The following is a 14,098-nucleotide window of genomic DNA, read 5'->3' on the forward strand; positions in this document are numbered from 1 at the left end:
TGGATTGTTTCATCCATTTACATTTCATGTCATTATTTATATGGTTTAGTTTAAGCCTTCTATGTTGCTGTTTCTTTTCTGTTCATCTCATATGTTCTTTGTTCCTTTGAGACTACTTTCCTGCGTTATTTTATTTCTTATTTATTTTTTTAATAAATTTATTTTATTTATTTATTTATTTTGGCTGCATTGAGTCCTCGTTGCTGCACGCCTGCTTTCTCTGGTTGTGGCCAGCGGGGGCTACTCTTCATCGTGGTACACGGGCTTCTCATTCTGGTGGCTTCTTTTGTTGCGGAGCACGGGCTCTAGGCACGTGGGCTTCAGTAGTTGTGGCATGCGGACTCAGTAGCTGTGGCTCGTGGGCTCTAGAGCACAGGCTCAGTAGTTGTGGCACATGGGCTTAGTTGCTCTGCGGCATGTGGGATCTTCCCGGACCAGGGATCGAACCCATGTACCCTGCACTGGCAGGCGGATTCTTAACCACTGTGCCACCAGGGAAACTCCCTGTGTTATTTTAGATCGAGAATTTTTTTGTATTATATTTTATCTCCTCTATTGACACTTTAGCTCTTTTAGGTTTTTTTTTTTGGTTATTCTTGGGATTATAACATGCCCTCCTAACTTGTCACAGTGAACCTAAAATTACGATTTTTCTACTACACCTACAATGTAAGAACCTTAAACAGTATAATTCTGTTTACTTCTGTCTAGCCCTAATATGTTATAAATCCTGCAATGCCTTATGATGTTTGTTTTAAGCAATCACTTTCCAAAATTTTTTTAAATAATCTTTTATATTTACCTACATATGTACCCTTTCTAATACCCTTTTTTCCTTCTTGTAGCTCTGGATTTCCATCTGGAATTATTTCCCTTCAGCCTGAAGAACTTTCTTTAGCATTTCCTTTAGTGTGGGTCTAATAGTAAGAAACCCTCTCTGATTTTGTTTATCAGAAAATGTATTTACCTTGCCTTCATATTTGTGTGTGTGTGTGTGTGTGTGTGGTTTAAAAAAAACCATAAAATTTACCATTAAACTACATTTATGGGTATGGTAGTTCAGTAGTGTTGAGTATATTCACATTGTTGTGAAACAGATCTCCAGAACTCTTTCATGTTGCAAATCTGAAGCTCTATATCCACTAAATAAACAATTCCCTTTCCCCCACTACCTTGGCCCCTGATAACCACCATTCTCCTTTGTTTCTATGAGTGTGACTATTTCACATACCTCGTCTAAGTGGAATCATAGAGTACTTACACTACTAACGCCTGGATTATTTTACTTTGGGCATGACATCCTGAGGTTTCATCCATGTTATAGCATGCAACAGGACTCAGTCTGCCTGCAAACACCTCTAATGAACTTTTCAGTTCAGTTATCGGATTTTTCAGCCCCAGAGGGCCGTTTGCTATTTTTATAGCTCCTCTTTGTCAATGCCCTCCTTTTGTTCATGTATCATTTAGTTGTCTTTCTATACTCTCTCTTAGTGCATTGAGCATCTTTATTTTAAATTCTTTCTCAGGTAGTTCATAGATCTACATTTCTTTAGAATTGGTGTCTGGAGTTTTATTTTGTTTCTTTGAGTGGGCCTTGTTTCCCTGCTTCTCTGTATGCCTTGTAATTTTTTTTCCCCCTGGGATTTTTTCCTGGACATTTGAAAAGACAACCACCTCTCCCAGGCTTTGCTTACTGGCTCCGTGCGGGGGAAGACCACCCATCAGCCCTGCTGGCTGTTCTAGAACCTCTCAAACCTTTTTGAATCTCTTTCGCCCCCTGGTGTCTCCCACAGAACTGCAGCTCTGAGTTAAGTCAGTGCTCTTGAGTCAGGCAAGATATAAATCAGTTCCTCCAGTAACCCCCAGACAAGCCAGAATGTTGGACACACAGTCCACTCTTGTTTCCACGTCAAGGGAGGAGCCCCGGTCTGGGGGTTCCTTCGCAGCTGCTCTGCACTATGCCACGTAGAGGGAGAAGCATGAATAGGCACAGCAAATGCTGCAAACCTTCCTACCCCTGTGCTAAAATCTCTTCTTGGTTTTCCAGTGGCTGGTCTGCAGAGTTCTCACAGAGGTGTTCTGGTCCGTATATTGTTAATTTGGTGTATCTGTGGAGGAAGGAAGGCCCATTGCTTCCTAGTCTGCCATCTTGCCAACATCATTCTCCTTGCTTTCGTTTCTGAAGATTTTTTTTTTTAAGTATAGTTGATTTACAACATTATGTTAGTTTCAGGTGTACGGCAAAATGATTCAGTTATACATATATTTATATATTCTTTTTGAGATTATTTCCCATTATGGGTTATTACAAGATATTGAATATAGTTCCCTGTGCCATACAGTAGGTCCTTTTTGTTTTTTGAAGACTGCTTTTACTCGATATAGAATCTGGCTTGACAGTTTTTTTCCTCCAGCCCTTTTTTTTCTCTTTTGGCGGCATCGCGTGGCTTGCGGGATCTTAGTTCCCCGACTAGGGATTGAACCTGCGCCTTAAGCAGTGCAAGCATGGAGTCCCAACCACTGGACCGCCAGGGAATTCTCTTCCTCCAGCCCTTTCAAAGTTTCATTCCATTTCCTCCTGGTTGCCACTGTTTTAGATAACAAAGTCAGGTTCGAATTCTTATTTTTGTTCCCCTGAAGGTAATGTATCTTTTTCCCTAGCTCTGTCTCATCTTTGGTTTTCAGCAGTTTGGCCATGAAATGCCTATTTATAGCCTTCTTTGTTTTTACCGTACTTGGTCTGTGGAGCTTACTGAATCTGCATGTTGACGTCTTCATCAATGTTGGACATTTTTGGCCATTCATATCTCTTCAAATATTTATTCTGATTCTCTTCTTAATTTACACAGAGAAGGAAATTTGCTATTTAATGTTTTTTTATTTTTTTAATTATCTTTGGCTGCATTGGGTCTTCGTTGCTGCACGCAGGCTTTCTCTAGTTGCGGTGCGGTGGCTTTTCTTGCCGTGGAGCACAGGCTCTAGGCGCGCAGGCTTCAGTAGTTGCAGCACGTGGGCTCTAGGGTGCGCGGGTTTCAGTGGTTGTGGCTCATGGGCTCTAGAGCGCAGGCTCAGTAGTTGTGGCGCACGGACTTAGTTGCTCCACGGCACGTGGGATCTTCCAGGACCAGGGTTTTAACCCGTGTCCCCTGCATTGGCAGGCGGATTCTTAACTACTGTGCCATCAGGGAAGTCTGGCAGGTGGATTCTTAACCACTGCATCACCAGGGAAGTCCAGAAATTTGCTATTTATTGTCTCACAAGTCATTAAGGCTCTGTTCCTTTCCCCCCACTTTTTCTTTTTGTATTCAAGTTTCAGATTGGATAGTTTCTATTCGCATTTCTTTGAGGGCACTGATTCTTCCTTCAGCCATATCCAGGGTGCTGTTAAGTCCATCTGGTGAAATTTTCATTTCTGATTATTTTCCATTTCTAAAATTGCATTTTCTTTCTTCCTTCTGTGGTTAACATTTTCATTTCTCTGTTGCAATTTCCCTTATATTAATTTGTTGTGTTCACCACCCCTATAAAAAGTCTTTCATGTGTTTATAGCAGTTGTTTTAGTCCTTATCTGGTAATTTCAACATCTGGGTCATTTCTGGTTCTACGTCTATAGATTTTTTTTTCTGTCTTGGTCACGGGTCACATTTTCCTGCTTCTTCACATTCCTACTAATCTTTCATTTTATACTGGTATGCTTGATATGTTGTAAAAACCTGCTAAGTTAAATTGCATTTTGTTCTGGCAGGCAGTTAAGTTACTGACAGGTCACCCTGTCCCCATGCGGATGAGAGTTGCCCTTGGCCCTAGAGCATCCCTCTTGGTCTCAGAAGGCGGCCCCTCCTCCTAAGATGTGCCCCTTAGTTTCACAAGGTGTTAAACAAGCTTCTCGAGCTTGGTGGATCTTGAATACCAACCCCTGTCTTTCTGGCACCACACAGCTGTTTAAATCTCTTCTCAGCAATTTACCTTCCAGATGTTGCTTTTCCTTAAAGCCTCACCCTGTGCTTGCACAGTTTGGAGACGAAGCAAGCATTTGAGGGAAGATGCTATGATGATACTGGGTCTCCTACCTCTGTGGCTCATTTTCTCCAGAATTTCCCTTTCAGTGTTTAACCACAATGGCAGTCTTGATATGTGACATAGATTTCCTCGTTTCACTAAGACTGCTGCTTTTCGGTTAAGCTCTATTTCTCCCTGAGTCCCACAGGAAGTCAGGAGTTCCCATGGGGGAAAAGCCAGGTCAATGTGCATCTCATCCCATATGTGTGCTTCCCCTCTTTCGAGGATAGCATTCCTTCCTGCTTTCACTTGTTCCTGGTTGTTCTTCAGTGCTTTCAAGTAGTTATCTTCTCATTTTGTCCAGAGCTTATCATTCATTGTTCCTGGCAAATACACACTTCTCTGCCATCGCTGGAACAGTAATACTGGGTGTCATTCTTGAACGTGTGATGGTTATTTCTCTAGAAGTTGTCTTGAAAGTTAGGAAAAATTACCATGGAATTGCATCAAAAACACATTTACCTGCCTTCTGAAGTTAGAAACCAACTCCCTGCTGTATAAACATTCACAAATTTAATCCTCAAAACAGAAGGAATTTAGAATCAACCTGGGTTAGGGTTATAGGTGCTTAATATTAAAGCAATATAAAGTAAACCAGGGACTGGCGAGCTTTCTCTGTAACGGGAGTGATAGTAACTGTTTTAGTCTCTGGGTCATTACAGCCTCTGTTGCAGCCACTCACCTTGCTTTTGTAGCACGAAAGTAGAAGCAGGTGGTATGGCGATGAATGCACCTGGTCAATAAAACTTTATTTACAGCACTGAAATGTGAATTTCGTGTTATTTTCTCAGGTCATGAAGTAAGTCCTTTTGAACTTATTTAACCATTTCAAAATATGAAAAACCATTCTTAGCTCACAGGTCATACAAAACACAGGCCGCGGGCAGGATGTGGCCCCAGGCTGTAGTTCACTGACCCCTGGACTAAACCTGCAGGGAGTACTGTCAATTATTCTCTTTACCTCTTATTTTACCTGTGGGCCAAAATTGTTTGAATGACCAAACACACATAGGTTTTCACCTGCTTCCTTCTTTTAGCCTAATTGGTTCTGATATGTGAACATGCCTAGGAATTGCTTTGCAGAATTGTTTACACAGAACTATATATATCCTGTACTTCCTGGATGTCTGAGGGTTTTCAAGTATAATTCTCTGTGCACAATTTTTGCCTTACATTTGACCCTAGAACGTAACTCCATGGTACAAGCCTCTGTGGCCCAAGAAATCACTTTGACGGTTTTCAAGTTACTGCCTCTCTACTCCAAGTCCACCCTTCTTTGTCCTGCCTTGTGATACTGGAACTGGACCCTGTAAACATTTCTCCCTTGGCAGCTAGCCTAGGACCTACCTTGGAGGCTTTTTCAGGAGGTCCCTGGACGAGGAAGACACTTCTCTTCCCGTTTCCAGTGGGCTCGCACCTGCTTGTACCTGTAGCACACGGTGACCAATTGCACTTGGGATTCCCAGGGGCACCCCTGCCGCACACAGCATCCAGTTGGCTCCCCTGCATCCCGGCCAGCTGCCCAGCAAGTCACACAGAAGTCCCAGAAAGTTCCAGAAGGAAGCTTCCCAGAGAAATCTCAGGGGCACCACACCCACCGTTAGTTTCCCAGGGAGTTAGTTCCACCAGTGCCTGAGAGAGAGGCCTCCTAGAAAGTTCTGCTGGCATCACCCCATGGGTGGTTTCCAGAGTTCTGCCACCGCCCCAGGGAACAGCTTCCCTGCAACAGCGAATCTGGCGGCACCCCGGGGGCCACTTGCCAGTGGTTTCCACTAGCACCTCTAGAGGACGGGTCCCTGCTTGCCAGCCCCAGTTTATGGCACCCCTGCAGACTCTGCCTCCTCCCCAGAGAGGCCTGGACCTCAGCCTCGGGGGGACTCTCTTCCAGGATTAGTTTCTCCTTCAGCCCTTGTGGTGGTCGATGCTCCTGCTGCCTGTTACTTTGTGTTGTTTAGAGTTCTCATTACCCCTTAGCAGTTCATCCTTGTTACTACGATTCTGTTTTGGTTCTTTTTGTTTGGCTGCACCAAGTCTTAGTTGTAGCGTGCAGGCTCTTAGTTATGGCTCGTGGGATCTAGGTCCCTCACCAGGGATCGAACCCGGGCCCCTCACATTGGGAGCACAGAGTCTTAACCTTGGGACCACCAGAGAAGTCCCACTAATGATTCTTTTATTAAACTTTCCCTGTTCAAATTAATGTGTGGTTTCTGTGTCCTGACTAACCCTGATGAAAACAAACAGTTTCAAAACTTTTGCAGTAGCAGCTGACAGGGGGGCTGTTCCCGAAACTGCCCAGTGCTGAGGGTCTTCCTACACAGTGACTGTCACTTGCAGACTGGATAGCAAATAATTTTCTTTTTTCTTTTTTTTTTTTTTGGCTTCCCTACTTGGCCTGCGGGATCTTGGTTCTCCAACCAGGGATGGAACCCGAGTCCTCTGCAGTGGAAGCGCAGAGTCCTAACCACTGGACCGGCAGGGAATTCCCAGCAAACAATTTTCTGTTACCATTTCCTCTGAACTACTAATATTTCCTTATATGTTGAATTATTTATTGTTTATCAGTAGATTCATTTCACAGGTGATCACTATGTTATTTTATCCTGTTCATCAGAAATAGCCTGTTCTTTGTTGTGTATTTTTTTTTTTTAATTAAAAGGTCTTGTTTTGGACTTCCCTGGTAGCGCAGTGGTTAAGAATCCGCCTGCCAATGCAGGGGACACGGGTTCAAGCCCTGGTCCGGGAAGATCCCACATGTCCCAGAGCAGCTGGGCCTGTGCGCCACAGCTGCTGAGCCTGCGCTCTGGAGCCCGTGAGCCACAACTACTGAGTCTGCACGCCACAACTACTGAGCCCACGCGCCTAGAGCCTGTGCTCCGCAACAAGAGAAGCCACCACAGTGAGAAGCCCGCGCACTGCAACGAACAGTAGCCCCTGCTCGCTGCAACTAGAGAAAGCCCGCGCGCAGCAACAAAGACCCAACGCAGCCAAAAATAAATAAATAAATTTATTAAAAAAAAAAAAGATCTTGTTTTATGTCTATTCCTTTTTCCTTTCAGTACCAGAAGCATGGACGTTAAGAAAACGCACAGTACAGATACTTGGATACTGACTTTGTACTGATCACTCGTTTACAGGCATTGCCGAAGGGCTGCAGGAGGTGAAACCCCCAGGCCCTGCCAACGGGATGCAGATTGATTCAGGAGAAACGGAAATACTCAGAAAAGCCGTCGAGGACTATTTCTGCTTTTGTTACGGTAAAGCTCACTTTAAGCATTAATTCTCTGAATAGTTCACTACAGAAGATGGTTTTAGAAATCATTTTATCAGCGTGACTATTTAGACCGTCTCTAACATTGGAAAAATCCACATTCACATCAAGGGAAGAGCCAATAAAGTACCAGATCAAGTCTTCTTAAGGAAGACCACTTGGTCTCTTCTGGTCCATTGGAACCTCTGAATTCATCAGCCTTCAGTCTTTGCAGAGCCCCCTCCCCATGGCCATGCAGTTATTAGATGTTCATGGTTGGTTCACGCACCAGCCTCATCCTCATTGGTCTCCCCACCTACCCACATCTTCCCACAGGCATGGAGACAGGGATTTTTTTTTTTAATACCTACACAGTGCTTAAAAAAGCTAGATAACAAGGAAGTCTGCAGGTGTTGTACTTGTGATAGAAGCACCTTAGCATCTTAGGGCCTGGGTCATCATTCCTAGACAGCTGCAAACATCTGTGTGACCTGCAGGTCCCTGTGACCATTTGGATTTTTGGGACTCCTCCAGCACAGGGGATCTTAGGGTCTCAGGCTACACTTCCATATGAGAAATGGAGCTCCAGCACCTCGGGGCTGGTCAGCCAGTGCAGAGACACCGACATATCCCCAGGTGGACTCAGCTTTCTACAGGCAAGTTGGCCCAATCTGTACAGTGTGACACAGGGACAGCTAAGCTTTGGGCAGGGCTCTCATCCTCTTTGGCTGCAGCCTGAGTAACCTCAGGCTGTTCCCTGCAGCCCTGGGTGCACCAGGGTGAGCACCCTGAATTGTGCAACCTCCAAGAGAATGGAGAAAAAGACCTATTATTTTCTTTCTTTTGGAAATAGATTATTTTTAGTTAATTAATTTACTTATTGAAATATAGTTGACTTACAATATTATATTAGTTTCAGGTGTACAACATAGTAATTCAATATTTTTTTAAATACATTTATTTATTTTATTTATTTATTTTTGGCTGTGTTGGGTCTTCGTTGCTGCGCGCTGGCTTTCTCTAGTTACGGCGAGCAGGGGCTACTCTTCGTTGCGGTGCACGGGCTTCTTATTGTGGTGGCTTCTCTTGTTGCGGAGCACGGGCTCTAGGCACGCGGGCTTCAGTAGTTGTGGCACACGGGCTCAGTAGTTGTGGCTCACGGGCTTAGTTGCTCCGCAGCATGTGGGATCTTCCCGGACCAGGGCTCAAACCCATGTCCCTGCATTGGCAGGCGGATTCTTAACCACTGCGCCACCAGGGAAGCCCCTGTGATTCAATATTTTTATAGATTATGCAACCTATTATATTCTCTTATGTGAAGATTTAAAGGAAAACATTTTATACTTTTTCTTTTGGCCTTTTGGTCGGAAATTTTATTAACTTGAGATATAGAGGCATAGGACACTTTAAGCTTTTAATAAATTTCAGAACCAAATATCACCACCTGTGTTTATGACACTAAGTGAAACTGACTATCAGGGATTTATGCTCCTATTATTTAAAGACATTCTGCTGCTTCTTCTAGGCAAAGCCTTGGGGACGACAGCGATGGTGCCTGTTCCTTACGAGAAGATGCTGAGGGACCAGGCAGCCGTAGTGGTGCAGGGGCTCCCAGAAGGGGTCCCCTTTCAACACCCTGAGAACTATGACCTTGCAACCCTGAAGTGGATTTTGGAGAACAAAGCGGGGATTTCATTCCTTATCAACAGGTGATAGGCTCTACCCCCTCCTAACAGCTGATACACTGACTTAATTTCAGTTAGTTAATTCTGTCCCGTTATGTTTAGAAGTTGGTTATTCAGATGTTTAATCTGTCCGTCTTGTGTGTTCATGTCAGGTAACAGTATTGGTTTTCTTGCAGACCCTTCCTGGGTCCCGTGAGTCAGCTTGGTAAGTGACAGCTTCTCATACTTGGTGACTGCCCTTGACTGCTAAACCAGTTCTGCTTCTTAATTAAAATGCAAGTTTGGCACATTCTAAAGCTTGTTTATGCTTTGTCTTTCCTGCCTTGAGGAGGCCACCTCTGATCCCGGGTCCAGGGGTGGTGGGGATGTTTGCAGGGACTACAGCTCAGGGAAACACACATACCCAGCCTAAGAGCAGGGACGCCACCCTCCCATCAGCTCACATGCTGGCGAGCGTCTGCGTCCAGCCCTCGGAGGGCAGGAGATCTACCTTGTCCATGTGCACAGGAGTGTGAGGATGCTGGAGTGACTTCCTGGTCTCTGAGCACCAACCACAGGCCAGGCATTGTGGGATTCAGGAGTGGTCTGGGCTGTGTGACCGTTCCCGTGCTTCTGAGATACATGATCTGTGAGGAGGAAAGAGACTGTTCAGAGAACCAGGGGTGACCCGTGGAGGAAATCCCTGAGAGCCCCCAGAAGGGGTTAGAATTGTGTGGTCAGAAGAGCTTCCTGGAGGAGCTGGCCCCCAAGATAAGCAGGATCTCAATAGCTTGGTTCCCCCAGGAAGCCCATTCCATGTGGTCAGGCAGAAAGTTATGTGCAGGGTGTTTGAGACCGTGTTTGGGAAACCAGGACCCCTCATAAGCTCCTTAACTGATGAAGGGACCAAAAAAGAAAATAGTAAGTTTACCAGGAACATTTAGAGATCCATCTATGCCCACTTCCTTATTTTCTCAGATTATTATTCTGGATCATAGCTGGAAACCTTGGGCCATAGCTGTTCATGAAAGACCAGGTCTAAAGAGGGTGTTACGCTGAGCCTATATAGGTACAGAAGCCAGGTGGCAGGGGTGGGTGGAGGGTCTGTCCACATGGACTACCTTGGGGTATAGAGGGCAATGAGACACTCCTGTGCATGGGCTACTCACAGAGCAGGTATTTCTGGAGCAGTTGTGAGTTCCTGGGGTCCCCCAGTTCACATTAAAGGAGGGACTGGAGGGTGAGGGGTGGCAGGTGACCAGGTAACTGTTGTCCCAGGTGGCTTGTATTGTCATTATAGAAATAACGGTAATCGCTGCTACTAACACTTATTTTGTGATAGGCACTGTTCTAAGCACTTTGCATGTATTAATTAATCCTCACCCAACCACCATTTTGAGACGAGGAAACTGAGGCACGAGGAGGCTTAGTAACCTGCCAGAGGTCGCTCCGGCACAGGTCTGCTCCTTGGCCCCCACTGTGCCCACACAGATGGCCCAGGCCCTGGGGGCTGCTTTGAGTTGGTCTCTCCTCCGCTGCTATTCCATGATGACCTAGAGCCAGGAATTCTGTCCTCTTTGTATTCGCTTTCCCTTTATATGCCTTTGAATGTTGTCATATTTCAAGGTGCAGACAGAGGCTAGCGTGTCTTTTTACTCATGCACAGGTGGGCCTGGGTTGGTAACAGATGCTGAGAGATCAGTGACATCACCAAGTGAAAGGTAAGGGATAAATAAAAAATTAAGTCCCCATCTAACCCAAATGTATTAGTTTTTAGGCTATGGAATGTCTTATTTTGTTACATATTCTTTATTCAAAAGGATGTTTGGGATTATGAGAATATATTCATTGACACCTTTAACTTTCTTAATAATTTGTTACAACATTAAAGTTGAGGTAGCTTTGCATTCAGTTTGATGGGGGGAGGGGAACCTATGATGGTATGGAGAGCTGGGGATTAGATTCAGTGTGTCCAGATGCCTTTGGGCAGTTCTCACCCTGCCCATCTTGACCAGCATTCCCTTCTCCTTTTAGCTGTGCCCCCATCAGTGTGAAGACTGAACCCATGGAAGATTCTGGTATGTACACTGATGCTTGTAGAATCAGGTGTTCAGCAGGTCATTATTTGACTCCTTTCTTTTGTTTTACTTAAAAATGGGACTTTCAGTAAACCAGGAATAGAGGGGAATTTCCTCAACTTGATAAAAAAAAATTTACAAAAAACCTACAGCTAACATCATATTTCATGCTGAGAAACTAGAATCTTTCCCACTAAGATCAGGAGCAAAGCAAGGATGTCCCCTCTCATCACTCCCTTTCAACATCATACCGAAAGTCCCAGCTAATGCAGTAAGACAAGAAAAGGAAATATAAGGTATATGGATTGGGAATGACAAACGAAAACTGTCTTTAATTTGCAGATGATATATTGGTCCATATTTGGGTAGAAAATCCCAAAGAATCAACAAGATAACGGGGATAGGTCACTAATGAACCTCAACGGGGGCCTTATTTGCAGAATAATCATATTTTACTCAAATATCTAGGGAAAAAAAGCCTTCTAATTCAATAAATATTAGGTACTAAGATGTTATTAAGTAGATATATTTGTAGACAAAGTTATTATTTTAATTATATGGAAATTAGAACTTGACTGCTAAATGAGTAAAAAGTCTTGAATACACATTTGGAATATGAATTTGATTTATGAATAAAGCAGTGTTTTTATTTTTGGACATAGCTTATTTTATTGCTTTCTTACACTCTGTCATTTCTAAATGTTCTACAATAGACGTACATTACTATGACAATGTATATTGGGAAAAAAATCCCTCTTTGATGGTGAGAGTAGTTAACCCCCATCCCTGCTCTTCCACGCCTCAAAAAAAAAAAAAAAAGGCATTAGAAGGAAAAATGTTAAAGGTTAAAAATAGAAAAAAAATTTTTTAACTCAAATGTTTAATCAAGGGATGGAAAAGTATTGAAAGCGTTAGAAGTAGAAACGTTAGAAAACCTAAAATAAGTACATAAAACTGAAACTCAAACCTCAAAAAGATAAAGATGAACACAAGCTGACTGTACGGGGTAAAACGAGAAGTTAATAATGTTTAGAAAAGCAACATAGAAATAAGAAATAAACAGTTCCAAATGTAAAGTTAAAGTTAAATCTGAGATAATGTAAAAGAAAAATATTCAATATTAAGAAAAGATGGAGAGAGGAGGCGAAGAGAGATGTTACCTCCAGTGAGATGGAGGTCAGAGCACGAGCTTTGCTGAAGGTGGGAGATGTGGTTTATGCTCAGCTGCCTCCCCAGTCCCTTGGGGCAGGAGTAGCCTGAATCCACCCTTGTCATACCCCAGGGTCACTCCTATCCACAGATAACATGTGCTTGGTAGAAGCTGCACCTTCAACGTCAGCCTGAAAAGAGCGCCTGTCCATTGTAGGTATTCTAGGTCAAACCAACACAAGTCAACAAAAAGGAGCCAGATATTTCAGCCAACAGAATTCAGCTGTGGCGTCTTCATCCCACTTACACGTGACACGCCTTACACGCTTGCCCTTTAATCTTAGCCTTGGATGCGTTTCCAAGCTCAGATACATTCTGCCTGCATGTCTGTTGGTAACAGAGAATTTAAAACCCCCAAGCCACAGTCTCCTCTCAGAAACCGGGAAAACAAATGGGGTGGGAGTGAGGGGTTGTCGGCTCTCCCCGGGGGGCCCTTTCAAGGACCCGCGGCCCTACCGCCTTCCCTTCCGCCCTCACCAGCTATTGGGTGGATGAGCGTTTCCCGCCAGCCTTAAAAAAGGCCTCTTTTGTTGAGGCCTCTCTTTGGAGATGTGATTCCCTATGAACAATCCCTAATAATGTGACTTTCTACCATGGATTTCGTGATATGAACTGCTTCCAGGTGCCTGCAGGCTTCTGTGAGCTGACCATCCATTGGCCTTATTTCCTGTGATGTTTGTGTAGCACTTGCTGCACAGAATGTTTAAATGGTTCTAACTTCTGAATTTCCCCCTCCCCCCTCATTTTGAGGAAAGGCTGAAGCAATTCCGCATTCCGCACCGGCAAACCTGCTTTCAGTTGCCTGCATTGAAAAGAAATTTTTGACAGCCCAGCTGTCACATATTTATCAAATGTTTGTACTTTAAAGTTTTACTATCAATTACAAAAGTTATACATGTTTTAAATAAAAATTCAGTGTAGGAAGTGGTAATAAGTAGTGTAATAAGTAGTAATAAGTAAAATTCCTCTTCACTCCTCCCCTCTCAAAACTCCATCTCTCTTAAATCTCACTGCACCTCAAATTCCATCCCCATTTTAAGGGCAACAGCTCTTTCAGATTCTTTCAGATCACTTACAAACATGTAAAAAGCTTTTTTCTTTTTTATGCACAAGTAGACCTCCATTTGTGAGCTCTCCTTTAATCTTTCCATCAGACTACCTTTCTGTCCCAATTCTGAGCAATTTCCTCAACTTGCTCAAGGGCAGTATCCATTTCACTGCTATGGCCATCGGCCATGTCCATTCTGTTCCTCAGTTTAACAAATTTTTCTTTTTGACAGTCACATTCGTTAATACCCAATCTTACTATCCCTATGCCAACAGAGCTGTTAAAGGTTTTCAGAAGACCTCCTCCCCCAACTTGTAAATTAACACTGAACAGTGAAATCCCAAGCTTGTCACCATTTTTGTTTTTGCTTCTATTAACTTTCACAGTTAAATTATATGTATACTTCAGTATCAGTTATCTATTGCAGTATAAAAGAGCACCCCAGAACTTAGTGGCTTCAAACAATAATTTAGTCTTTCTTACAATTCTGTGTGTTGGCCAGGCCGTCCTTCTGGTCTGGGCTGGCCTCACTCCTGGGGCCGAGGCCTCAGCTGCCAGAGTTGGGCCTACCTCTCCTCTTGGTCTCACATCCTCCAGGCTCATTCACGTGGCAACTCTGCTCCAAAAACAGCAGACGCTGATGCACGAGCACTTTTCAAGCCTCTCCCTGCATCCCACTGGCCAAAGCAAGTCACATGGCCAGGCCCAGATTCAAAAGGTGGAGTAGTTTTCCACTTCTAGAAAACAGGAGTGGGAAAGTTACATTGCAAACAGGTGTATATACTGGGATGGA

At 43.9% G+C, this 14,098-nt stretch overlaps 1 protein-coding gene and 1 long non-coding RNA gene across 3 annotated transcripts in view; one reads left to right on the forward strand and one right to left on the reverse strand.

The window, feature by feature from the left end:
* Positions 1-14,098, forward strand: part of LOC132505406 (general transcription factor II-I repeat domain-containing protein 2) — a 53,854-nt gene that overhangs the window by 18,209 nt on the left and 21,547 nt on the right. For both annotated transcript variants that reach the window (XM_060123466.1, XM_060123467.1), the window contains exons 4-8: positions 7,194-7,313; positions 8,832-9,015; positions 9,168-9,196; positions 10,637-10,691; positions 11,005-11,048. In XM_060123466.1, coding sequence (XP_059979449.1) covers positions 7,194-7,313; positions 8,832-9,015; positions 9,168-9,196; positions 10,637-10,691; positions 11,005-11,048 — 432 coding nt within the window. The remainder of the gene's footprint in view (positions 1-7,193; positions 7,314-8,831; positions 9,016-9,167; positions 9,197-10,636; positions 10,692-11,004; positions 11,049-14,098) is intronic.
* Positions 8,296-13,943, reverse strand: LOC132505408 (uncharacterized). The gene is made up of 3 exons (XR_009535397.1): positions 13,876-13,943; positions 9,482-9,617; positions 8,296-8,572 (listed from the first exon to the last, which is right to left on the reverse strand). It is a non-coding gene; the product is annotated as an uncharacterized LOC132505408 (long non-coding RNA).

Source organism: Lagenorhynchus albirostris, chromosome 15 (genome assembly GCF_949774975.1).
Source record: "Lagenorhynchus albirostris chromosome 15, mLagAlb1.1, whole genome shotgun sequence".
Lineage (NCBI taxonomy): Eukaryota > Metazoa > Chordata > Mammalia > Artiodactyla > Delphinidae > Lagenorhynchus > Lagenorhynchus albirostris.